Here is a 27,468-nt window from a genome sequence, read left to right on the forward strand (position 1 = left end):
CAAATCCACAATTGGCATTCAGGGGCATTTTTTAAAAATGTTTTTTATGGGATTTTATCTCCTTTTCTGATTATTTATACAGGTTTATTTTTTTATTTGCTTTCACAAGGCTGCAAATTTTAACAGGTGACAAGGCTAAAGTTTTTTGGAAGTATGTTATTTTTGTGACATTTAAGCTTTAATCCAGAAAAAAAGTTATAAAAGTGCATAAATAACAAATCAATTATGCAAACAGACAAAATAAATATTAAATGAATTTGGCCCCATAACCGAACAATACATATATATATATACCAATCTTTTTTTCTTTGTCAAGATTTTTTTCAGTTGCCATTTCTCATAAAACACTTCCTATTATTACACACCCTCCAGATACGGAGTATGCAGTGCTTTGTTATCATAGTCTTTACACTAGTGGACACATATGGTGCAATCAGTGTCTCGCCCAAGGACATTTAGTTGGCCTGTCAATTCTTTCACTGATATTCAAATTCGGAGATGACCAAATAAGTGAGACAAACAAAAGAATATTTTGTGTTGAGTTTTTTTTAAGGCAAATTTAACTGTCAGGGAAAAATAGATTTATCTAATGCACTAAATTTATGTTCAGAAATTATACTAATTTGTGACATATTAAGCTTATTTGTACAACATAAATGAAACAAAATGGTTACAAAAATAAGTAAAACAAAATCCTCAGTTTTTCAAAATCATTTCAAAGCGTAAGAAGTCACACCGTTACTTTTCTATTTGCGCGTTTTTCATGTGATGGCAAATCTAACTCTGAAAGTTCCTAATTCCCGAAAGCCATGAACGCATCTTGACACTTGGACACAGACTCGTCGTCAAGACAACAAGTAAACCCAGACCTGCAGCATGGCGGGACAGCACGCATTAGATCGGAAAATACAGCAGTTTCGAAAGGAATACTTCTACAGGAGCAAGTATGTAGTAAATATGTGTCTGCTTGTTCATCAACGTTATGGTTTGTTGCTGCGCACTTTGGCAAACAACCTTTATTGAGGTTTAAGCTAGGTGTTTGCTATTCAACTATTTTAGCATGAATGAAACATACATTCTCAGTCGTTTCATGTGGCTTATTTAAACAAGGAAACACGTAAGAAGCTGTTAAAAGTGGCGGCAGATATTCAGATATTATGACTAAACATCCTGTAAAGTATTTGATTATTCATTCATTCATTTATTTATTGTTCATATACAATTCAATTTAACTTTATTGTCCCCTGAGGGAAATGCGTTTTGGGCTGACTGCGCCCAACTGCACACTACATTCACACTCAACAGCAGCTCCACAACAGAACAAGATACAACACAAGTGCTCTAAAAGCGCACAGAGTAATACTGTACCACAACACATCCCTGATTGTGAATTGATGGGAATGCAGTATTGCACCATAACTCTGTAGGAAAAACAAAGTTAAATATCAATAAAAAGTTATTGAACACGTTGGTAAAAAGGAAAAAAAAATCACAAGTTTGGCAGTACATTATTTAGAATTATTTAGAAAACAATCAAAATAAAAAACAGATCTATGTGTATGAATTATATATATTTTTTTAATCAAAAAAATGGAACATATCCCAGCCCCATTAAATCAAGTCTATCATGTGTTTGTTGCTCCAGTCAGGCGGAAGAGAACAGAAAAAGAGAGAACCAAGCTGCCATCCTGATTCAGAGCTGGTTTCGGGGCTGCCTTGAACGGGCCTATCTCAGGTAGAAGTATTGATAATTACTCTGATAAATCTTAATAAAAAACCTTAGAAATGTAATGTTTTTGTTTGTTTGTTTGTTATTAATAATAGACCAAAAGTATAAATAAATAGATACAATATCTGCACATAATAACTTAATTTAATTATATATTAAGATGTGAAAATATACATTAAAACATTATTGCCATGTTTGGATTAAAATTTTATTTAGTCATTTTGAAACTGTAAAATGTCTAACTATGGATGTAAAAAATTATTTCAAGGAAAATCCTGGTGTAGCTCACGCTTATAATCATCCCCCTTCTCCAGCTTTGCAAATGGCCTCAGGAAAAAAATAATGCTGTGGGTACTCCCAGCTCTCCGCAGAGAGAATGTATGCTTCTATCAGCCTCTGATATTGTGACCCCAGCCCCATTCTGCAGGGTCAGCAGACAAACTTCCAGACAGTAGGTTAATTCAGATTACTTTAGTTAATTGATCAATGAGTTAAGTGGATAATTAGCAACAATTTTAGCTGCCTAAGTGCAACTGCAGGGTTGTGCTATCCCCACTATAAGCATTGATTTTCCGGGCATATAAATGGCCTTTTGGAAATTGATGGCCTCATTGGCGGCCGAGAATCGCAGTGGACTTGCATTTAGAGTATGCTTGAAGATGAATACAAATGTGCACTGCTGACTAAAGAGGGTGAAAGCTCATTGGACATGATCGAAAAGCTTGGAAGAGCTGGTTTGGTGTATGTCTCTGTGAGAGCCTACTTGAAAGTATAATGTTTTCCTGACCTTTTAATTTAAGTCCTTATAGAGGCTCACTTTTTTTTCTCCTTTCAGAAATCACTTTGCCCTTATCCTTTTTTCCATCTCAAAAGTGGATCAGTAGTTATTACTAAGTATTATGTGATTGAATTAACTTAACTTGGTCTTGTGCAAGAAACATGTTTAAGTATTGCCAATATGCTAAAGTATTATTGGTAGATTTGTCTTTTATTGAAGCTTTTTGTATTCAAATAAAAAAGTAAACTCAAATAAATCATAAAACACCTAAATTCATTTTTTCTTTTCTCCTAATTGGCATCAAAATGACTTTTTTCAGTGTTTCCTTAGTGTCAGCTGCTAAAAAATACCCATCCTCCTACACATATTATGATTTTATTACAGCCATCTGCACAAGAAGGCGATCATTATACAGAAGATATGGCGGGGCTTCACAGCAAGGGCGCGTGTCAGACAAATGGTGAAGGTAAGCCAGAGCCTGGAACAGCTGTAGATGTATTGATTATGTTATGATAGTATGCATTAAAATTCAATTGCTATATTCACCAAGTCTTGCCCCTGACCTTAGGAAATCTAATTCACTTTTTATACATTTGAAAATGAACACTTAGCAAATATGATGCAATACGATAAGGGATTCCATTTATATTCCCATTCTTTATGAAACTGTGTGGCAATGAACAGAATTAAGAAAAAGAGTTGTGCATACAACAGTTGTGTACGTGTGGCGTGTGTGCTTTAAGGAAACAAGGCCCCATTTTCAGCATACTGCCTCCAACTGCTTCTTAATTGAACAGATTGTTGATACCGGATCCAATACCCAGCGCTCTCACGTATAATTTTCCCCTGGATTGAGTTTGTAAACGTATCACAACAAGCTATTTATCATTCCTATAAATTGACTGTTTGCTAAAGCATAACTGCCAGCCGTCGTTTGGGAGGGGATCAAGAAACGGTGAAAGGGGCTGTGGGTGTTAAAACAAACAATGAAGAATGTGTCACAACGCACGTCTAGGCCAAAACGAGCCTATTTGGTCTGATTTAAAAACAGACAAGCACTAATTCGAATCATTCAAAGTCGCTGCAGCGCACTATTCTGAATTAGCTCAGAGACGTTCATTGCTTCACCTCATCTGTCTCCCTCATGTCTCTCTTCTGACTTGTGGACCTTATCATGTATAATGTGGCTTTGCGCAACGTCTCTTTTCAAACATCAAGCTGAATTTACAACAGCCTTTCAAGTCTTTGTCGTTTCTCCTCTTACTGTCTTCTTTCCTTCTCCTGCTGTTATTGAATAAGACATATTGAAATATGAATCCCTTTCATGGCTCCCACTTTAGTTTGCTCCTGAGTTGTGCCCCCACCAGTCGACTGGCGCGTTTAGTCTGCGGCGCCTCGTGCTGCTGAATATTCTGTGGCCTTTTGTTAGCGTCTTCTGTGGCAGTGCTGTCATTGATTATGAAATCCGGAGGAGATCGTTTGGCCGTCATACATCTCCATTAGTACGCTGCTTGACGACCATAGATTTTCTTGGCCCTTTTCTGTGTCGGTGTATTAAGAGAGTACCGTCTTCCCCTTGATGCAAAGTCCCCACTAACCACTTTCTCCCTCTCTTCCTTTATTCCTCCGTCTCTTTTCCTCATTCTTCTCTTTGCTTTCCCTCCATATCAGCAGCCTCTCCCCTCCTCCTTCTGCTCCACAATGGACGTATCAGTGCTGTCTCTGTGCAATGTATTATGTATAAAGAGCTCTTTATCTTTGACGCCTGCTGTGGACAGATCAGAGGGCCGGGAGACAAGATGTAACGCCGTCTTTTTCTTTGTGTTCACAGGCGGCATATTTTATCATGAAGATGAATTTCTACGAGGAGATGGCGGTCAGGGTAAATATCACCACAGTATCTTGTATTAGCAAATGGAGTGTCATGGTGGGGTAACACTCTGTTGCTCTGTGTGTGCTCTGAATCAGAGGCCCCATGAATGGTGGCTTCTAAACACCTCAACACACAACAGCAAAAATTCAATCCCCGGTTTGCTTTTTTCCATCCCGAACAGAAAGTCCTTCCAGCACAGCTTTAATATGTGTCTGATTTATTATTATCCCCCCAAAAAACCATAGTTGCTTTTCAGTCGCCGCTGCTTTATTTTACCGTTGTGTTTTCTAACCAGTCCTGTTACTCCCATAACTCTGCTGCGACACAAGCGGAAGGAGAGCTTTACCCGTTCACCCCTCCATGCACTGCTGCTACTTGCTAATTCTTAAACACGTACAACAGAATGGCGAGCCGGGCGTTGGCCCCGCCTTTAGCCCCTAAGACTCCTGGGAAATGTGGAATCGCGGATGTAAATTTCCTCATTCTTTTTTTTTTTTTTTTTTTTTTTTTTTTTTTTTCTTTTTTTTCTTTTTTAACTTGTCCTGTCCAACAGCTAGGCAAACAGATGAGAGCTGAGGGCCTCTTGTGTTGGACATATTTTATTTTAACAAGAGGGGTTATTCATCTTCAGACAAACCAAAGGTATGTCTGAATAAACCCCTTTTGTAATTGAGGCCAAAATTTATTAATTTCAATCATGTTTGAAAATCTTTGGTGTTGGACCGGACGGAAAAGGAAAGAGGGGAAGAAGAGAGAGGGACGTTAGAGAGAGGGGGGGGTAGGAGGGTGATAATAGGAGGGGAAGGGGGGTAAGACCATGAAGCAGCATAGAGCAGACAGGTTTACTGGTTGTTTATCGTTACGGTACGGTTCAAATGTAGTACAAAAAGGGCGGGGCCTGTTCACACACACTCAAATATTATCAACACACCTGCTAGCCGCAAAAATGTCCACATGTCAACATGCACACAAAACAGATAGTGTTCACGAACGCATACCTATGCCTTTAAACCAACTAGTGTGAAATCTTTCATTCATTCAATCATGCAAACTATTAGTGCAAAGGTGAGCTAACACCTGTGCTCAGGTGAGTGTTTATGTTCTTCTAAAATGGATGGTGGAATGTGAAAAGAAGGAGGAGGAGCGCCCAGCCACCCCCACACCCATACCCCCGCCGCAGCAGCAGCGGCAGCCGGAATTCCCCCAACGCCACACGGGAACAGGCAGGGAACAACCGCCCCCCGGGCGACCAAGACCGCCACCCAGGCCAGGGCCAGCCGGACCGCCGCGAGGCCCCCAGAGCCAGAGAGCAGGGAGGCGCAGAGGGAAAGAGAGCGCCGCCCCAGCCCAGCCAGGAAAGCAGCCCCCCGCCGCGCCGGAAGAGCCCAACGCAGGGCCCCACCGGAGAGGGACGCCCACAGCCCCAGACGAGCACCCCACCACCACCCAGGAGTTCCGGGCATCCCCCCGCCCCGACCCCAGGTACGAGCCAGGACCCCCCAAGGGAGATCCGCTCCGCACTCCAGGCAGCCACCCACCCGGCCCACGGTTGGTCCAGGCAGGAGCAAGGCAGGGGCCCGCCGCCCCCGCCCAGGAGGGGGGAACCCCGGGGAAAAAAGGGCGGCCCACAAGGGATGTTATAAATATGGCCCGACCAGGCTCGGCCATGTTGGAAGTTTGGCGGGGCCCAGCGCCCAGGGGCAAGGACCAGGACCCACCCCCCAGGGACACGAACACCCCCGGCTCAGGTGTAATATGAACCCCCCCACCGTGCGGAGAGAGCACCGCCGGGCCCAGGGAGCCGGCACCCAAGGGACACGGCCGCCATCGCCAAGGGGCCCGCACCCCCCACCAGGGAAGGGGTAGGGGACAGATGGACCCAGGTCCCACCTTCCTTGTAAAATGTGTGTGCGTGTATGGGTGTTTGAGAGGGTGTTTGTGTGCATGTGTGTGTGTTTATGTTTGAATGTATATATTGAAGGGGGAGGGGTGTGTGTACTAAGGGGGGTGCAGTTAAAATTGGCGAGTAGGGCACTAAGGGGACATCTCCTGATTACTCACAGTGATGTCCCCTCACCCTCCACACCAAGGGGCCCTAAATGTCTAAGGTGCGGTTAAAATTGGCGGGTAGGGTGCCAGGAGGACATCTGCTGCTTGCTTGCAGTGATGTCCAAGCACCCCCCCTACCAAGGACCCTACATGTCTAAGGTGCAAATAAAACCGAAAGAGGGGGGGCCCACTCCATACGGCAACCATAGGAGGGGGGCCACTCCCAAGTAGCCCCCCCCCAAGGCGCATCGCAGGCTAGACCCCCCACCCCCTCACCCTAATATGAGGTTATATAAGGAAGGGGGTAAGTTGGGGACAGCTGGTAGACTGTCCCCCGGTGGTCAAACAGCCGTCCCCCAGCCCACCCCCAGCAAAGGGGCCAGGGCCACCCAGCCCAGGGGCCCACCCCCGGAGGCGCCGACACCCCAGGCCCGGCACCACCCACCCCACACAGAGAGAGAGGAGCCAGAAAGCGTCGTCCCCCCCCGGAGCAAGCCCAGGCCCCCACCCCCAGACGCCGGCCCTAGAAGAGCTCTGGTCAGGCCTCGACGGGACCGAGGAGGCCAACCGGCCGAGGCAACCACTGATTGCCTCAGCGGAGACCCCGACCCGCTAGCCCCCCCGACCCGTACTAATAATGGGCCCCCCCTCCCCCCCAGAACGCCCCCCCACAGGACAGGGCCGACAAGCCCCCCACCCCACCCCACCCCAGACCCCGCAGCCGAAGCGGGTGACACCCAGAGCGACCGGGGGCCCCGAGAGGGTTGTCCCGTCCCGTCCCAGAGCCAGGGAAGGGCCGATCCCAGCCCCAGGTGCAGATGGGCAGCCCATCCGGCGCCGCTGGGCCCCCCCACCCGAGCAGGGCCCCCCGCCAACCCCCCCCAGCACAGGCAAAGGGACCACCCCCCCAAGCCAAACCAGACCACCACCCCACCCCCCCACCACGCACCCCCACACCCAAGCCCAGAGGACCACGCAGCGCCCCAGCCCGCCCCACCCAGGCACCGGACCCGACCCCCCGACCAACGGAGCCCCCCACCGCCCCCGCCAGGCACCGGAAGCCCCGACCCCCACCCCAAACCACGGCAGAAGGGCAAGGAGCAGCGACGACCAAGCCCCCCACCCCCTAAGTCATGGAGTCAACCACAGGAGACCAGAGAGACTGAATTCTTTCAAAGTTACTTGAGCTTTGGGCTGACATTTTTTCCAAGCTGATATGATCAAACAGCAGATTTCTGTGTTGACTTATGTTTATATTTTTCTTGTTTTTCCAATTTATTAAAATAGTTTTTTTGGCAATACAAAGAGTTATGAAAATGATAGATGCTAATCCTTCTTCTATATCGATGGCACTCATGTCACCAAGCACACAAAGTGACGGTGAGGCAGTGATTGAAAGCTTAAGCCAGACTGATAAATCGGCACATACCTGCTGCCAGACAGCCTGGACAGGAGTGCAGAACCACAGTGCGTGCATGTAGCTGTCGGGTAGATTATTATCACAGTGCTCGCAAATGTCTGAGTTACTGAGACCCATCTTGAACATCCTCTGTCCAGTGTAGTAAATTCTGTGAAGAGTTTTGAGATGGATTAGCTGCAGATTTGGACTTTTTGTCAGTTTAAAGGTGTTTAGACAAAGTTCTGACCAGAAGCTTTCATCTGTGCTGATGCTCAAATCTGCATCCCATTTTTTTTGTTGGAAGGGCAATATTGTTATCTAAATTACATAAAAGTTTGTATATTTTGGAGAGAGTTCTATTCATTGAAAAATTAATCAGAGTGGTAACTACATCTGGTAGCTTTAAATCGTCGTCTTTAATTTTATACTTTTTAGTAATACTTGATTTAAGTTGCTGATATTCCAAGAAGTTATTTATTCCATGTTTGTCTTGAAGTTCCTGGGGGGTTATGAATCTTCTATCAATAATTACGTGCTCTAGTTGTTTTATGCCCCCTGCTTGCCAAGCTGGGAAGTGAATCATTTTTTTGTTAATAAGGATGTCCGGGTTGTTCCAGATGGGTGTCATTTTGCACGGTTGAATTGATGATTTTGATATTTTGAGAAATTCCCACCAGGCTGTTAAGGTGGCATTTATATTAATGCTTTTGAAACAATCCTGTTTTTTAACTGTTTGGCTAATAAATTTCCTCATTATAACTGAGGGATGTAATGTTGATTATATGGTTACTGTTTGTAATTTTATGTTAGATACCTAGATTGTCAACAAGTAAAAAAAAAAATGAAATAAAAACACCATAACTGAGGGACTTGTGAACAGAATATAGGTCCATGCTGTTTGACAGATGTCGATACGTGACCCAGAGGCAAAACTGGCACCACCCACAATGTGCTAATAAATTGCACTCACTCTGGGATGCTGGGCGTGATCTGTCAGGATGACAATATTGGCTAACACATGCGCGGCTTGTACTCTGACGCGGCTTGTGTATGTATAAAAGCAGTCAAACACGTGAATATGGGTGGGTGCGGCTTGTAATCGGGTGCGCTTTGTAGTCCGGAATTTACGGTAAGTCCTTTGTGATAGATTGCTGATGTCCAGGTGTACCGAAATGGCAGGAATACTTGCAGATGGGTTTGGAAAACATAGAAGTTAACCACTCAGGGTTTTACTACTTGTAAATATCCAAGCAGGTAAAACGACCACCCTGTGGTTACAGTAGGTTTTAAGAGAAGGTCGATCCAGAAGTAGTCTTTGATCCAGCTCGAAGATTACAGTTCAAAAACTTGGGACTGCACAAACTTCAGAGGGTAAAAAATAATAATAAAAAAAAAAACCACTGAAAATGGTTCTCAGATTCCTAAAAACATCCTTTTCGATTGTTTTTTTTAACAAAAAGAACAGTATTGTTACTAATCCAAGTATTGAGGTTTAAGCCACATGTTTTTTACTGATCCTGTCATGTGAGTAATCTCTGCTTCACTGTTTTTTGTGATCTGCTTCACTATAACTATTGCAGGAGTTTTAGTCGAAATTGAAATTATTATTGGACGACACAATGCGTTCGGTTCCAAATAAAGAGTGGAGTTGATAAAAAGTTTGTTTGCTTTCTATTGTTTATTTTTTTATAGCCAACACAACTGATACTTTGAAAGCACAATTCATATTTCAACCAACTTATAGTTCAGGTTGGTTTCTGCAACCATTTTTGAAATAGGAAAATGTTTTCAAGTCAGCACGTCATCAGATTCTGTATGCCTTTAGACCCTAACCGCAACTTAATCACAGTTAACCTTGTGAGCATGAATCTTGCAAACATATTCACACACAAAAAAGGAAAATATTTAAAATTGTAGGATCAACTGCATTGAGTGCATAAAAAAACATCTAGGCCTCAAAACATTGAAGTTGGTTGCCTGAAGCCCTAAATTCATTCAAATAAAGAAAAAAACACAACACCTTATTAGATTCCATTGAGAATGAAAAAATCTTGGAAAGTAAACTGTACTAACATAAATGAAATGAACAACAAATGTGATGTAACAATAAACTCTAAATAAACTGGAATGTAATGTGTGTGATGGGATTTTAGGTGAGACAATGGTTTGCTGGAAAACGTCAATGAACATTATTTAAAGACATTGCAATTTTAAAGGGAGGAACTAATAACTTTTTACACAAATATTTTGTAAGTGTTTGATGATATTAGTTTTTTTCTTTCTTTACATGTAAGCAATAAAGTAAAAATTCTGTCATCCTTTTTTGTGACTGAAGGTTAGAGCTACAACCTTTTTAGAATGTTCTTTTTTATTGATGTATTTACTTTCTGGAAAAATAAAATGCAGCAGGTGAGCTTATGTGTAAAAAAAAAAAGCACAGTCGTCTTGAAAGTGTTTTTTTTTAAACCTTTTTCTGCAGCAGTTTCTCATGTTCAAACAAAAAGAGAGAAAAACATACAAGAGGATTTCAATCCTCTGTGGATCCGCTTGTGACATTCCCTCAGAATGAGTCTTGATTCTACTTGTTTCTATCTCCTCCTCTCATGTCTTTATCACAATGTGGTAGATCACAGAGGATAATGTATTAAGGTCGTAATAGAAACCAGTGTTTACATGCCGCACCTCGGATTTGTATTAGACTCAACAGCATCGATTTCACTAGTCAACAAAGGTCAGCAAGAACTCGGGTGGCGCCAATTACTTTATTTAAAATTATCTATTGACTGGCAGATCAATGCTAATTCTCATTTTGCTCTTTGTTGTTTTTTCCTCTCCTCCTCTCCTCTGCCTCTCTTCTCATAGTGTGATTATTCTTTTACCTGCCATTGTTTTAATCTCCTAATAAGTGTGAAGGACATACACTCCCTCATGTTGAAATGGTCCACTTGTGTTTCTGAGCGTCTTTACTGGCTGATCTAAAACCTTCAAAAAACTCTAGAAAGTCCAGTGTTCTTTTTGTCATTCTCTGAGCATGTTATCACAACATTAAAAACATAAAAATATATATTTGTATTTTTTTTATAATTTTCCAGAAAAGTGTTTTTTTTATTTTACAGATTCAGCAGAGGTGGAGGGGTTTCTATGCGCGGAAGCACATTCACGACTTCTACGCACGCAAAAGCTATATGGAAGGAATCATCAAGAAGAATAACTTCGTCAGGTAAGAGAAGTGGTTTTCAAATTAAACTTAAGATGAAAAAATATGTTATGGGTTAAAATTAAATTGTACATGTTTATAATGATTGTCATACATATGGTACTCTTTTGAGTTATTTTACCCACTAATCATGATATATTTAGGAACAAAAGCTTTCATAAATAGAAGTAACCTTGGTCAGTGGCTGTTGCTATTATCATTTACAAACCGATTGCTTGTTGTTTTCAGTCCTTCTTTGCCCACAAAAGTTGAGAATTGAGTATTGGTTAAAGGGCAATAGGTCTTCCATTCCGTCTTCCATTTAAGAAAACTGTATTTAAACCAAAAAAAGAATTACAAATATTTCATAAATCTTCATTTTGTGTGCAATGTGGTAAAATGAAGACGCTTTTTAAAATAAAATTAGGTTGAAGGATAAAGTCCAAAGTTGTAAGAATTGCTTCAGGGAGAAATCACACAGAGAAGTTAACACCGAGTGTATATTGCTATTACGATACAGCACAATTCAAATATTTATGGTTTTGGTTCATGAATTGCAACTTTAAAAAGCTGGAAGAAAATCTAATTATTTATTGCACAGTTTAACCTTTATATGCAATAATAGTATGTATTATCGTGTGGAAAGACCTATAGGAAGTATGTCAGCATGTACACGTCAGTGAAGATGAACTGACTCTGTGACTTAAAAGGCCCTTGAAAGCTGTTCCCATAACATTAAAATATGGTAGGATCAGGGCAAGGGGAAAGAAAAATTGAGGAAATAAAGGAGACAGACAAGTATAGAGGAGAAGGAAGAAGGAGAGAGAAGTCCTTCAAAGTGCTCAAGGCTAAGAGACAAAGAAGTGAACGATGTGAGGAAATTAAAAATTACCCTCTGATATGAACCGCAGCTTGTGCATTAATAAAACATCCGGTGCTTCGGGGCTTAGTGCTACAGATATGCCATCTTTTATTTTTTTTAAAAACCCGTCCCGTTAAGCTAATAGTCACATTTTTAATGTTGCTAATATATTTTAACAGAAAATATCTTTAGGCCTCTGCTAAAATTAAATGTAAATTTGTTAAAGTGCTCCTTGGATCACTGACTTTCCACCTCACTTCCCCACAAGCGTTCCACCTCTCCCCAATGCTTCTCACCCCTTTTAGAGGTGGGAGGGACTAGGTTGTTAAAGTCCATTAAAGAAGTGTTGCCACTTACTGTTACAGATAATGTGCACCTATGACCAGTGACTCAAGTAGTGGTTTTCATGTCATAATCACGCAAAGCAAAGCACATACTTACGCCATGCAAGCAAATACAGTAACGTCCTAAAGGGAATTCAACACTTCACATGCTTGATGATGGATATGGGAGAAAGTCTGTCCACAGAAAGCTTATCAGGTGGACATTTAGGACCATTTCATATTGGGCTCTTTGGTTTGCACCAGTTTGTTTCTTCCAAAAGTCTATTGACAAGAAGGAAAACTTGCCAAAACTCTCTCCTTAACCCTTGTGCTATCTTAGATGACCCCACCATTACATTGACGTGTTCTCCCTACCATGACAAAGGTGGATAAAGGTGGAAAGATTTCATGTAATCCATGGACACCAATGAGGTTCACAAATCATTGAAAGAAAAAAGGTTCAGCGCACTGTTTAGTGGGTCTAGATGACCCAACTCCCAATGTCAAAGGGCGTAGGATAGCACAAGGGTTACAAGGACCAAAAAAACCAGCCCACACCACAAATCCAAAAACCATATATCTATAAAAGGGAAAATAATGCAAATGTCCTCATCTGTAAAACTTGCTTTATTAAGAGTAATTAGTGTTACTGTCCAGTCAGTTTAGCTATTCTTTGTTATTTTCTTGTTCTAAAGTGTTGGTATTGTTTAACATACTAAGTAAAATGCAATATCACGCATTAACACACGCAGATGCTCACAACCCCTCCCCTCTGCTGCTGTGAGGTGTCTGGGTCACTTTCTCCCCAATTAATCACATGTTTATTTACTGCTACTGGGGTCATGATCAATTAACAGCAAGTCTTTATTTATTTAAAATATCCTTTCTGCATTAGCCAGTGACCTCTCACATCGCACGCCGCCTGATCGTTCTCTCTTCCTTCCCACTTCCTCTCTCAGGCTGCATAAACACAAACATAATGACTGACAGAATAATGGGATCCATTCAGTGAACGCTGATCAGTTCTACGCAGTATTAACAGTATTGGCTTGACTCTCTGTGTCTTTTCACACTGGTAGTCTTTATTTCACTCTCTGTCTAATGACAAATCTCCACAGCACAGACCAATCTGTGCCATTTCATTAGTTCTAGCACCCAACTTATCCCTGCCACTCACACTGTCATCTTGTACGTCTGCTCTGTCTCCTCCTTTTTTTATTCTTTGCCTCTCACCTTTTGTCAATCTGTGTAGCTTTTTATGTATATATATATATATATATATATATATATATATATATATATATATATATATATATATATATATATATATAGTACATTACTCTTTTTTCATTAGCGTGCTTCCTTATGTCGTCTCACATCTTCTCCATAGCCTATAAAGCCAGAGATTTAGCTCGGTCCCCACTCTACCACAGTTTTCTTTGATACCCCAACAATTTATCACTTTGTCAGGGAGATACTTCAGGGTTCTAGCCTTTGATAAGAGCCTGCAGTGGGATGATAGGCGCAATTAAGTGAGTGAAGCCAGCATACTTTGCATATTTAGTTAGTGTAGGTGTCATCAGTGCCACCGCTAACTTGGCCCAATGGCTGCATGAATTTTCTCCTGACCTCCAATTTAAAATTGGTAATTTTTCCAACATGATAAATAATTTGGGTCAAGATCTTGCAAAAAAAAGTTCAATGGTTTTACTTTTGTGAAAATGATATAAAGATGTTTAAGGCATTCCACTAGACTAAGCTGGTCTTACCTTTTTCTATTATTTTTGTTTCTTTTAGTACCCTGTTGTTCCTCTTCCTGTAAGAATTTTATTCCTGTTTTTCCCTATTCCAGCAATCTTTATTCCTCCCTGTCTCATGTCCCTCCCAAGGACATTCATGAAAAGAGAGCTGTTATGGTGCAGAAAGCGCAAGCCTGCCTGCGATCACTCACCGCTTCTGTGTGTCAGTCTTTCTTTTGGCTGCAATTTCCGTCTGATCTAGTTTGGGTGCAGACAAGTTCATTCCTTCATTCTGATTGGATTTGTACGTTCTGTATGTGTGCTGTGTGTGCTTGTGTGTCTGTTAAGGGTAAACCAGTAGATACAAGTATAGTTTCAAAGATGTAATCAGTAATGAATACTTTTGGTTATTGTTATTCACCAATATAGAGGGTTGGTATTTTCATAGAAGTCGTGGTTTGCCTTTACCAGTTGTGTGGTTTCAGCTTAACTGCTGAATTAGTAAATCAATCGGTGAGTCACTTAAAAGGAAAAGCTCTGGCAATAGGTGTAGAACGCTCAATACATTGAGCATCTTTCACTAAATTGACTCAATGAATATCTTCTCTTCGCCAACTATTGAATCATTCAATTGGAGCAATTAAATTAACCAATCAGGTCAAGGCTCCATTAAACAATCTGAACCTGACCAATTAACTGCTACAGCGCTGGCCCGAATGACCAAAGGTGTGGCCTACTGTTCCTTTCTGTCTCACTCTCTGATATTCCGTCAGTCCTTGACTCCCTGTTGTGAACCGAGTAGTAAATTATTGATAAAGCAGTAAAATGTGAAGCTGTACTGGATTAGCCATTTAAATAAAATGAAACTTGAGGGCAAAAATGTCAGCGAAGGTTCCAATTATTTGAAAGTAGTTCAACTAATTTGATTAGCTAGTTCAACAGTTCAACATTCATCACCTGCCTGTCGGTATTTGCAAAGACATTACGAAAAGTATAAGGACAAACTTGTGTTAGGATTTGCTATATGTTTGGGCTTGATATCACGTCTGTTGCGCTGTGACAGACTGGCGACCTGCCCAGGGTGTGCTCTGCCTTCGCCCAACAGTTGCTGGGAAAGGCTCCTGTGACCATGAAAGAGATTCAGCGGGTTTGGAAAATGGATGGATTGATTAAATTTTTTTACTCAAAATGTGTGAAATCTGAAATCTTAAAAAAGCCTAAATTTTAAAAGTCAAAAACTTAAGTTAAAACTTAGCACTCTCTTGAGTGCTTGTCAGTCCACACCAGTTGTTTAGTTCTAGTGTCTATGACAAGCGGTCCTTTTCTGCATTTCGATTTTGCACACACCAGTTGTCTTATTTCACTTTATGTTAAGTAAGACCTGGAAGCATTTCTAAGACAGATCAGAAGACAAATTTGAATGAATATGTCTTTAGTTTAATTCATATTCATGTTTTGTTTTATTTTTTCTCTCTTTTAAAAGCTGACACACATCCAAGCAGACACTTAAAGTGCTCCTGTCACTTGCCGAACAGAGCTAATGAGGGTTGTATGTTGTGGTGGCTGGTTGGGTCGACACAGATCGAGGTGCCTTCAGCCGTTACAAATCTGTTTGGCTTTTGTCCACTACACAGCAATTAATAACACTGGGGCTGGGGGCAGGGAAGCAAAGGTCACCCATTGAGTTTGACTTACACACATACACACCCAAACACACATACACACACTAATACGAACTTTAATTCATACAAGACTATCAACATTTAGTATGAGCAATGATACTCTCGCATAAAGTCCATATACGGAAAAATGAAAAATGGCTCTGGTTTGTTTTTTTTGACCCTCAAAACATCCCAAGTCTATTAAGTACTATTACTGCTTTAAAAAAAAAATGTAAACACATGCACAAGCTGGTTTGCAAACCAGAGTGCCACACAATAAACTACCGCACTACTTTATATTTCACATTAATAAGTAATATCCCTGATAGCCAGTCAGACAAATAGGGGCCAAGCAACCTCAATATTTATGCTCTCACACAAACCTCCACTGTATTAAATGCCCTTAATATTACAGCATTTACACTTGCTGCTTCTCTGACTACCCACACATGCACACAAAGATCAGCATTTTTCATTTATTTGGTAATTTAAACTGGTGCACTGGAAGGAATTAGATTGGGTAGGCAATGGTAGCATGCTGTGATTTCTTTTTAAATGTCAGTACCCGGAGAATGTGTTAACCTCTTATTAGGAACACGCTTGAAATATCCTGCTTCCTGCCCATGGCTTGTAATTGATAAGACAAGTGGAGTAGGAAAATATACAGAAAATGGGTGGCAGAAAAAAGAGCAATAGAAAAAAAAAATAAATAAATAGGACTGGTAATGAGCTATAGCTAAAGGCTTATTTATAAAGAGGCAGCAGAAATAGATTTATTTTACACTCAGCTTTGTCAGCATCTTTTCAAATTATAATGGAATATGTGTTTTAGTAATCGTTTTCAATTTTCTTTTTAAATTATTAACCTCCGCTACTATAAGTTTGCATTATAGGTAATGAAACAGGCACGTAGGTGGCTTTAAAGCATCCCATTTAGCCAGTTTCACTAAACAGATGTCAGAGAAAGACCTGTCTATGCTGTGGTGATGAAATGTATCCATCATCCTCCCACTTGCAGCCTCTCACTCATTCACTTTGTCTTGTTTCTTTTCTGTGCAGTTTCATTTCCTTGTTTCTTTCTCACAGCTCTTGCTTTTCCATGACTATGCCAGTGCGATTATCAGCTCAGTTAAATAAAACACTGGGCCTTTGTGACAGAAATGTTGTGGCAGAGATTTATTGATAAACATGTAGCTTTTTTCCCCTCCTTGTTTCATAAAGGAGTTTGATCGCAGTGGTTTATGTATTATTTTATATCATTTCTAGGAGGACATTTTTCATGACTTCATGTTTCAATCAAATAATTGGTTTTAAAGTAAAGCAAGTGTTGTCATTTCTAAGTTATTGATATTTTGTGTTTCTGGTTTCTTGTAGGGAGGAGCTGGATGAAATTTGTTATCTTCAGAAAAAAGAAAGAGAAAGCCTGAAAATGATAAAAGAACAGACAGCTAAAGTCTACCAAGCTCACCGGTTACATTATCTCCTCAGTACTAAACAGGTACAGAAACTCACACACTTGAAACACAAAATGTGTGGTACAATTATGACCAAATATTTGGACACACCTTCCCATTCATTTGAACGATAAGGTGTGTCCAAACTTTTGGTCTGAACTGTATAAGACTAGTTCTGGTTTGTAATCTATGTTAAAAAATGATTTTGTTCCTAAAAGTCTGACGGCTATAACTATAAGTTTTGTAAGTGGAATTAGAAGTTAACTGTTTTTAATGTATTCTTGTTTTAGAATTTATGTTTGATTGTTTTAATCATCAAACCCACATTCATTAACATAATAGTTGATTATAATTTTAATTTAACAGTTAAAACTGCTTCAATCTGGTTATCATGTGTTTTAGATATCAAAACAATTGGTTAGATGGTCAGCATGTATATTAAAACTGAGCTTGTAATTTATCTAATGGCTTGAAAACATGGGAAATCTCATTTTTAGTTCCTATTGAGCAAAATAAATATTTTTGGGGGATTAATGATGATAATATGAAATTGCTCCAGTAAGTGTTCCCCCTTTAAATCAAAACACGCCTGCTTAAGTGTGATTTGATCCCAAAGAAAAAAAAGTTAAGATGTATATAGATGACTGCCAGTACAGTAGTTATGGATTTTACTTTAGCCATTGAACCAAAATAAGGCGTTCAGCCCAGAGTGTGAGTACTTTTCTTTTATAAAGTTGAAAAAATTGAGTATGCTCAACTCATCTGGCTTCTTTAAGCTGGTTTCCTCCTGGGTATATCATGTCATACAATGATATTTCTCAACCGCTGTTTATCAGTCAATACGTTTGACTGAAGAAACAAAACACATTTTTTTCTCTAATGTCTTCACTGTCATTCTACAAACATTGTCAGTTGGTTGATATAAATAAATATAATAAACCTCCTGTTAAAATTTCAAAGTACCTGACACACTTCCATCACTTTGGACTCTAAAAGTTGCCATTGTGTCAGTCTTGAATGTTTTTGCAATGAAAACAAAAAACTGCATTCCAGCAGGTGCTTGTATACACCCTCACAGTAAAACATGGTGGAACTCACAGAAGGGTTGAGACAAGCACTGCTGATAGGGAGCTTCTCTAGAGACCAGCGACTGGGACAAAAGTCTTCCTTCCTTCTGTTGTCAACACAGGTGGGCTTAGTGGAGTTTGTTTGTGTGTGTGTGTGTGTGCGTTAGCGTGCGTGCATGTGTGAATGTCCACACATGAGTAAGTATGTGTCCTCATGGCTCTTCTGATGTGCTGAGTAGAGTATTTTAGTGCTTCCCTTGGCACAGGTGTGCATGCGTGTGTGGCATCTACACATCTCTGTGACTTCCCACTGGGATCATAATGAAGACAAAGCACACTGGTCACTGTTGATTCAGCACCACCACTGCTCTCGCTTTCACAGTCTCTTCCTTTCTGTCTTACTCTCCTTCATGGCTGTGCAGCCAGCATTGTCATTTTCTGGGTTACTTCCTGCTCCCTGCTGGAAGCCTTTGATCATTTCTGTAATTTGATCAAAACGTCAAACTTTTAAAATGTATTTTCCTTGGTAAGTAACTGAAATTGGTAGAGTGTTAGGAAGTTTTCCATGGGTTTCATGCCCACATGGGCTCATCTTAATTTTTCCAAACAGGATGAGAAAGAAACTGAGGCTTATGGGTTCTCCATGCTTATGTATTTCTTTTTTTCTATATTCTCCCTCTTTCTTTCTCTACATATGGCGGGGAATTCTTTCCCTTCGTAGCTCTGACCTTGTCAGCAGTGAATAGATGGCTCTCCCACACAGTTCATCCTTCCCCACTTCTCGGACCCTAGCCCCCCACACACACACTCATACAGTGTGTACATACAGCTTACCAAAAGGCCCCAAGTCCCTTTGACAGAGACAGAGATGCTGCGGTCCTAAGGTCAACATCATTGCTCTTTTCATAGTGTGGTACTTTCAGGTCTGTGTGTGTGTGTTTGTGTGTGGTTTTGTTATCCAATCTTGTTCCTCATAATTAGAGCATCAGACTCATTGCTTCAGTACGAGCCTAAAACTCTGTTTATTAGATCTTCTAATTTATATCGCATCTAGTGAAATAATTCACTTTATTTCAGACTCAGATGCGGCTCATAAAAGAAAACAGAACATACAAAAAAAACTACAATTTACAACCATTTAAATGGAGTACAATCTCTGTGCCCAGTAAATGAATGTTGGAGAAAATTATTTGATGCTTTTAAACCACAGTTTCTACAGTTTGATAGCAACATTTTAGCATTTTTGACATATTTAAATATGAGAAAAAGACCTAAAGCTTCAAACCTTTTTGAAATTGGATTTATATTGTGGCTATAATACTTCTGCTGAGCATCACCAAACCAAGATGTTACACTTTATGTTGGTTCATCTTTATTCTATCTTAACATGAAATAGTGTAATAAATAGAAATTATGCAATAGTGTCCAGCGGTTTTTCAAGAAAACAAAGCATGTTTGTTGTATACCTGTGAAAGTGATGGATGTAGGTGTTTTGTCTTTAGCCGGTTTATCCTGAGCAGGGTCAGGGGGCTCATGGATGAAGCTTATGGCAGCTATTATATAGGGCAGAAACAGGGTATACCCTAAACATTTGCCATTCCATTGCTGTGCATAAGGCTTTGGTGAAATAAAACATCACCAAGTAAAGATAAGAAGAAATTGTCAGGAACTGGTGATGAAGGCCTAAAACTCTATTTTTGTTCACTATACTTTGGCCAACAGTAAGTATTCAGATTTTTTTTTACATGTTGGCAAATAAAAGATATGCAATATTAAATCTTTATTTTCCTTTGTTGGTAAAATACAATTTCAGACTTATTTCATGTAAAAAGTACATTTTTAGTGTTTAAACTTCAACTTACCTGTCTTACAATTTTCACTTAATATCTAATAAGTTTGTCTTAATATTTAAAAATGATTTAAAAATGATGAAATTACAGATTTGTGAGTGGTAAAAGCATTTGAGAAAACTGGAATGGATTTTTAGATGTCATTACAGAATGCTTTACAGTTTTTACAGGACATTTGTGGGGTAAGGAGTACAGAGCTGCACTGTCGAATTTTTGCGTCATGGTGGTAAGGCCATATTAAAATCCGGAGTCCTTTCTGCATGGATTTTACATGTTGTCTCCATGGATTAAATTTGGAACTGAGCAATGTAACTTGCTAGTAGCCACTGTCAGTTGTGTTACCCATGATATATGAACAATATTGTATTAAACCTTATGGATTCCAGTTTTTCTATAGTCCACAGTCTTTGCTGTTCAAAGAGATTGTTTTTGTTCCACAGATTATGTGCCAACAAAACCCTGCCTATACAATTTTAAAGTAGAGCTTTGCTGGAGACCTTTCCTATTACAAATCTTCACATCACAGTGATCCTTTTACTTGAGTGTTAATTACCAGACCAAAGCTTCCAGTTAGATGACTTTATGTTTGCTTTATATGCTAATTACAGTACTTGCTACATGAAACACTCTCTTAATTGTGATAATGGAGGAAGAAGGGAAACTTTACAAGTGTGTTACTGTTATGACAGACAGCTCTAACCTCTTCTAAAAATAGCACTCCAATAAACTGGATAAAGAGTTACTTTTATGATTAGATAATAAATATATGTATTTTCACAGTTGGTCCATATTAGCATTTCAAATATAAACTGTTTTTCTTCAGTCAGGAAAGTGAGAACAGAAGCCATTAGAGCTATTAACAGATTGCTGCCGATCTCAATTTATTAAAGACAGAGAATCTGTCACAATGGCTTATGATATCAAAGTATGGTTATTTAATATATGTACTTTTACGGATATGGAAATGTGGATTATCCCTTTATTTGTCAAGTTAATATAATGGAGTAAAAAATAAAAGTTCAAATGACCCCAAATCATTCTTTAATCACACTAACTTTTTATTTATACCAATAAATTTGTGTGACAGAGGTGGATTCATATGTTCTGGGGCCTCATTTATAAACGTTGCGTACGCACAAAAGAAGGCGTACGCCACTCTCTACGCAATAGTTGAGATTTATAAAAAGCAAACTTGACGGGAAAATGTGCGGTCCTTCACGGAAGGTCTGACCCAGGCGTACGCACAAAAACGGGTGAAATGAGAAACGGCGACACCGTCGGCAGATGGAAGAAACACGTGAAAGTGAAAATGACAATACTGCCTCTCTTAAATAACATGAAGACTTCACAAAGCAAGTCTTACAATTAACAGCTACACGAACACCCGTTTGATCGATCAGCAGTGAAACAAACAAAAAAATCAAATGAAAATTACAACAGAAATTCAAATGAACACATATTGTAAGTGAAATATCTTCTGCAATATTGGCATGTTGTGCAATTCATCCTAATAATAATATAGTTAACAGAACGAAATAATGTACAAAACTGATATTCTCGTCAATGTGTCCGTCTGGCGGAGCGGTTAGGTGCGGGCGTGCGGACGGACGGACAGACGTACTAATTGTCCACTGGGGAAAGTTGTTTTCATATTAAACCATTTCTTCATAAGCTATGGAATTATGGTATTCATACATATGCCTTTAGTTTTTTTTTTATTTTTGATAAAACAATGTATGGCGTATGTCTCAACCATTCAGAAAGCAACAAGAAATTTGTATTTGCGCTGAACAATTTCCCATTTCCACGTCGATTATTACCGACATCTGTAGCTTGTCAGATGTAATTAAATGGATGGAAATAAAATGCCCCATCACAATGCGTAATGACGCACAATGGCTGATCTTGCGCTCTTAGAAGATGTGGCAAATGGAAGAATTCGGAGTGAACGCATCTTTAGACAGCAAGAAGACTTGCTGGCAAACGAGGACGAGTGGCTTATGAGCCGGTTCAGACTTCCTTGAGCCGTCCTCTTGGACCTCTGCTGGCTTTTGGGCCCGGCGTTACAGAGGAGCACTCAGAGGAACCACGCGTGTCACCCGGTGCATCTGGCGCTCCGGTGCCCCCCCCCCCCCCCCCCCCCCCCCCCCCCCCCGGTGGCAGAGACACTCTGGCGATGGAGCGCTAGACGTTTTTTTGCCTCGACTTTGATTGATGTCCAACCATTTCTTCTTTATTTCGGCCACGGTCCGAGGTTGTGAGGCTACAGCATTTGGCGTCTGCCACCGTTTGGCACTCAAGTGCCTTTTGTGGGCGTTTCGCGGACTATCTATGGGCATGTCATGAAGCTGCAAAAGCTGCGCTGCATTTAGAATCGGTTGTGATTTATTAAGGGAAAGATGCGTAGGATGTGCGTGCGCACGGTTTTATAAATCCGAATATTTCTCTGCGTACGCATGTCCTATGTTTCATCCGTACGCCACTTCTGACGCAAATCCTACACAAAGTTTTATAAATGAGGCCCCTGGTGTTAAAATAGAGCCTTATCTGTTTTCCAGTTTAGATTCTTGACAGTGAGATTAAAGAGTTCATCTAAATTGTGAAATCGAAACAAGGGATTTTAGAGGTTTGAATGATGCCAGCTACAAATACCAAATTTAAATTCAGAAAACCCAGATTATGTTAAAGGTTCATAAATGCAACATCATAGCAAAAATTTTAATAAAAAAGTCTCATTCTTCAACTTGTCTGCAATATTTTTTCCCTAGTTCCACACCTCAAAATAATCTGTCCATCTCTCTCCTTTTTCCCCCGTTTATTACCAGTTACTTTCTTTTTCTATTGTTTTCTGTCTTCAGTGCCCTGGGGTCTTCAACTCTCCTTTTAGGCAAGCCCCTCATGAGATGGAGTTACTGTTGAGACAGGTCAAGCACTCAGCTCCCACCAGGCTGGTTCCCAAGAGCAGAGTTTCTTTCTTGGGGATTCCAGATCCAGCAGCCTGCAGTTTTTCTGCGCCTACTGAATCTCCATGGATCAAATCAACAAGAACCTGCAGCATCAGACCTGCACTGCCTCCTATTGCCAGCAGAAACCATCAGGTGATGGCAGTCAAAGCTAGAACAAAGAGCCTTGATGTGGAAGATTGAGAATGATTTTTTCCATTTATTACTTTAAAAAATGTAAATAAATTACCAAAAAATGACCGTTTTAACAAACTTTTGTTATATTTTGTTTATGTATTGCAATTTTTTGTAAAAATTAAAGTTTTGCAAGCTCTTTTTAAGATTTTTAAAAGCTTGGATTTCAAAACATTCAAAACTTTAAAATAATTCCTCTATTAAAAACAATACGGAATTCTTATTGTCAAGTTATTATGCCCCACTTGAAAGGGGAAAGCATCCACGGAGTTTCCAAGCAGGGACTCACACACCATCCAGACACATTTCTCCATTTTGTTCTGTTTATTAATGTAATGACGAGGTGCTGGTTACGTATGCTGAAAAACCTGAACAAGACATAATATTTTATCAATTTACTTCAATAAATACAACAATAAATATATAACAATCAATAGTTAAATTCATGGCTCCATAATTAACTCAATTTACACAATTAATTTATTAAAAGTTAACTTCATAATTACGAGTATTCATTGAAAATACAGTAATTAATAAATATATTTCTTAAAAAGCAGTGCTCTTGTAAATGACATTCAATGAAATACTAAACAAACATTTGCGCTGACGTAGCAGCTGACGCGGAAGCGCGCAGCCGGCGCCTATAAGCGAACAGTGGATCACCATAATTATGCCCCGCACTATGATCGAATCTTACCGGCTGCCTCCGTGGTTTTGATACCTTTTAACTAGATTTTCGGACTAGACTGTTGAGATGGATCACAAGCTTTCCGTTCTGTCTCGAGCTCTGTCTAATCTGGCGCTACGCATGCACCTCATCCAAAAAAGCTCCGGTGCGCACAGCTGGGACTTTGATTGACATCGCGCCCACTGCCGCCTTGCACTTTCCCTTTTCCCCTCTCTTAATTTTTTTATTTACTTACTTAAATTCATTTACTCTCAAATTTAACATGATGTACATTAATACATTTTTACTTTGGAATTTTATTTGATTTTTTACTCCTATTTTTTTTTTCTTTTTCAATTTTTATTTGCTTTTCAAATAAAATCACTTGATCAGTTTCCTCTAGTTTGACCAAACACTTATCGTTTGACAGGTAGAAAAGTAAATGCATTTCACTTTTATGTACTTTTCAGCCTCTTTACCTTTCAGAGTTTCTGCATTCACATGCATCCAACCACTATGAGATCATCTGATCAGCTGCTAGCCACAGTGACAACTGCAGTTTCAAAGGGGACTGCATTTTCCTTCTTGTTCTCAAACTTTGAAATAAGTAACTGATCATTTTCTGACAGGCTTCCTTATTGCCTGCCTTAAAAAAATATCCTAAAAGTCAATTTAATTCCCTGCCCAAATGCACGGGGCAGTGGCTTTTGTCCTTTTGTTTAGTTTTCTTTGGACTTTTATTTTATCCTTAACTAACCTTGATATTTTTTTTCTTGATATTTTCTCCTTTTTTAAAATGCATTTCACAAAACATGTATTTTTTTGGCCCGACTCGACAAAATATGTCCATTGTGATTGTTCTTTATAAATAAAGTTGGTATGATATTGCAATACAATGTATTCTTGTTTTCCAATCCCTTGCCTTTCCCCCCCAAAAAATTAAGTGCACTCTAATATTTTTAGATGTTTTTTCACTTGTTAATTTCAAAAATATCAATTTTTTTAGCCATGTTTATCCACTTGTTCTTTGCAAATATAAATCAATCATGGATAGCTTCAGTACCATATTTTTAAGTCGCTCCGGAATACAAGTCGAGAGAAGAAAAAAATCATATGTGTCACACTTTGGGGAGAAATTTATCTTGAAAGGCAAATCCTAATATTTGGAATAGATAATAATAATTAACAAAAGATCTACACACTTCACTACAGTAGTACATTAATGCTTATTCAGCTTCATGAAACATGGGAGGAGTTTAGTGCATTAGTGCAAAATATGAACAATTATTCAAACAATCATAGCATGAACAACATGCTAACAAGTCAGCTAAACTCTTTAAATCACTAAATCCATTGAGTTCTTCATCGTCGCTTTGGAACAATTCTGCCAAATCCGGAGTAAGACTGAGCGGCGTTTTTTCTTCTGCGTAGCAAATACACATATAGTGCCCTCTAGCGGTTGTTTCTATTTATTTTTTTAAAAATCCCAAATAAGTAGCACCTGAGTATAAATCGCACCCCCGGCCGATTTATGCAAAAAAAACATGACATACACCAAAGAAAACGATCAGTTTGACTATAAAAAACTTGCTCTTTTAGCTTACCTCTTTATTATTTATTAGTCCTTGCCCATTGCTGTTGACTCTATAGTTTGAACTTTTAAGAAATAATTTGTGATTAAATTTGTTGAATTTTTGCTGCGATAGCTTATTAGTTGGTCTGGACACGGCATCTTCAGACTTTTGGCAGAACAAATCACAGTCCAGCTGTGCATTTGTGTGAAAATGATGTGTCTGCATGCATGTGTGTGTTGATTGTTTGATTTAGTCGTTTCACCATTTGTGTATTGTACGCACCGCAGGCTTTTATGGCAAAGTGCTTTGCATATTATTAGTTTCTAGTAATGTAAAACATAAGTGAGCAGAAATGAGGCGTGGATTTGTCTCATTTTATTAGCTGCACTTAACACACTTAGATACACACTCCAGCTGGCTGTCCTTTCACTGAGACTATAAGCAGTGTTGAGGAAGTCTCTGGCGCTGAAAGAAAGATGCTTTGTCCCAACAAAGGGTTCCTCTTTTTTTCTGCGTGGCTCTTTTTTTCGTTTGCATCCGGGTATGTCATTACGAAGGAAGTCTCTTTAGTTCATTTGCAAACATTCGTACACCTCACGCCCCCTCTGTCCCTGGTGTGATTACTATCTAGTAGTGATTGATAAGGTTGAGGTGCTGGTTGTGGAAGTGGCCAAGTCAGGCCACTGATCCCGTGGCGATATAAGCAAGGACAGGGTCTCTATCCCCTCCTCTGTCGCTCCTAAACAACTGCTGAAGGTCACCTTAAATAAAGTAAACACATTTCAGTGAATATAATTGGGTCAAAACTTTAGATGTCTTTGTTGAAAGATCAGACTCACAACATATACGATAAACTATATTTAAATTAAGAAATCAATATTAGTTGACGTAGTCCTTTGCATCTGAAATATATTGTTGTTTGGAGGGTTACATGCTTGCAAACAAATAGATTTTAAAGGATTTTAATTAGACTTTTTCATAACTTGAACTTCAAATTCTAGATGTGCATAGCCCATCCATCTATCCATCCACAACTAGAGGCAATTTAGAATCATCAATTAACCTCTAAAGCATTTTTTTGGACTGTGGGAAGAAGCCGAAATCCCCAGGGAAAACCCACGCATGTACAAGGAGAATGTGCCATCTCCACACAGCAGGGATTTGAAGCGGGTGCTTCTTGCTGTGAGGCAAAAGTACCAACCACTTCTCCACCGCACAGCCTCAGTGCATAGTCATAAGTTCAAAACAGTTAGTGTGAAATGCAAGTGCCTCAAAGGGACTAAACAAAGTATTTATTGAGGTCCACAAAAAGTTTAGCCTGACCAACCTCCCTTTGAAACTAAAAAAACAATAACAAAAATAGGTTCATTACAGAGGGAAAGTCCCAAAAGAAGTAACAGAAGGATACAGATTTGTTTCTGCAAAACTGAGGGTAAAATTTATCAATTTCAGTTCCCATTTTGATGGGAGCTATAATATTCCCTGTTTACTTTTTTAAACAAATATCAAAATAAAAGGTTTGCAAAGGCAAAGGCTTGAATTTATTATTTGTTTTGAGACTATTGTAATGTACTTTTCCCATTTATTTTGGAACTTGATATATTTGTTTTTGTTTCTTCCCAACCTTATGCACCCTTTTACCTTGTAATTACAGATTCTTTTTTTTTATTTTTTTTTCTTGATATACCTTTCTTTTTCTATTTTCAGTAATTATTTGGCAACCTTTGCATGGCCATAGCATCACCGACAGAAATCAGAAGTAGTGTAAGCTTTAGTTTTAAGTAAAAGCAGGTGTGATTGCAACTGAAACATGTACTGATAGAGTCTTATCTTTGTCTTTTGTCAGCCATCCAAAGGTCCTTTTAAAAAGCTTAGAGAAGTGTGAGAGCAGTTGTTGCATGTCTGACCTGTTTCTGTGTCTGCAGACCACCCTGAAGGGGATCCCGAATTACCTATTAAATGACAAAGTGGGTGTTTGTGTTTGCCTGGGGGAGGTGCTGGCAGCACACTCTTCCTGGAAGGGGCTGTTCTTACTGGTCAGTTTTCGTTTTTGTGGGTTGGGAGGGGCTGGTGCTAAGAGCGCAGGTTTTTAGAGGAATGGAATCAAAAT

At 39.6% G+C, this 27,468-nt stretch overlaps 1 protein-coding gene across 2 annotated transcripts; it reads left to right on the plus strand.

Annotated features, from left to right (window-relative positions):
* Positions 1–822: 822 nt before the first annotated feature.
* On the plus strand, positions 823–23,334 carry spata17 (spermatogenesis associated 17). 2 transcript variants are annotated; one of them, XM_078945251.1, is made up of 8 exons: positions 896–944; positions 1,646–1,735; positions 2,044–2,180; positions 2,892–2,973; positions 4,339–4,389; positions 10,945–11,048; positions 16,984–17,107; positions 22,839–23,334. In XM_078945251.1, the coding sequence occupies exons 3-8, from the start codon at positions 2,110–2,112 to the stop codon at positions 23,124–23,126; spliced, it is 720 nt and encodes a 239-aa protein (XP_078801377.1). In that variant the 5' UTR covers positions 896–944; positions 1,646–1,735; positions 2,044–2,109; the 3' UTR covers positions 23,127–23,334. The 2 variants fall into 2 exon arrangements, with proteins under 2 accessions (XP_004067313.1, XP_078801377.1); XM_004067265.5 differs by lacking the exon at positions 2,044–2,180 and having other exon boundaries at positions 823–944.
* The last annotated feature ends 4,134 nt before the right edge of the window (positions 23,335–27,468 follow it).

Source organism: Oryzias latipes, chromosome 3 (assembly GCF_053564925.1).
Source record: "Oryzias latipes strain Hd-rR chromosome 3, Olatipes_Hd-rR_3.1".
Taxonomy (NCBI): Eukaryota; Metazoa; Chordata; class Actinopteri; order Beloniformes; family Adrianichthyidae; genus Oryzias; species Oryzias latipes.

Coding starts and splice junctions, on each gene's coding strand:
- spata17 (XM_004067265.5), top strand. CDS start 877: ATGGCGGGACAGCACGCATTAGATCGGAAAATACAGCAGTTTCGAAAG. Junction 945..1,645: donor GAATACTTCTACAGGAGCAA/GTATGTAGTAAA, acceptor TTGTTGCTCCAG/TCAGGCGGAAGAGAACAGAA. Junction 11,049..16,983: donor AAGAAGAATAACTTCGTCAG/GTAAGAGAAGTG, acceptor GGTTTCTTGTAG/GGAGGAGCTGGATGAAATTT.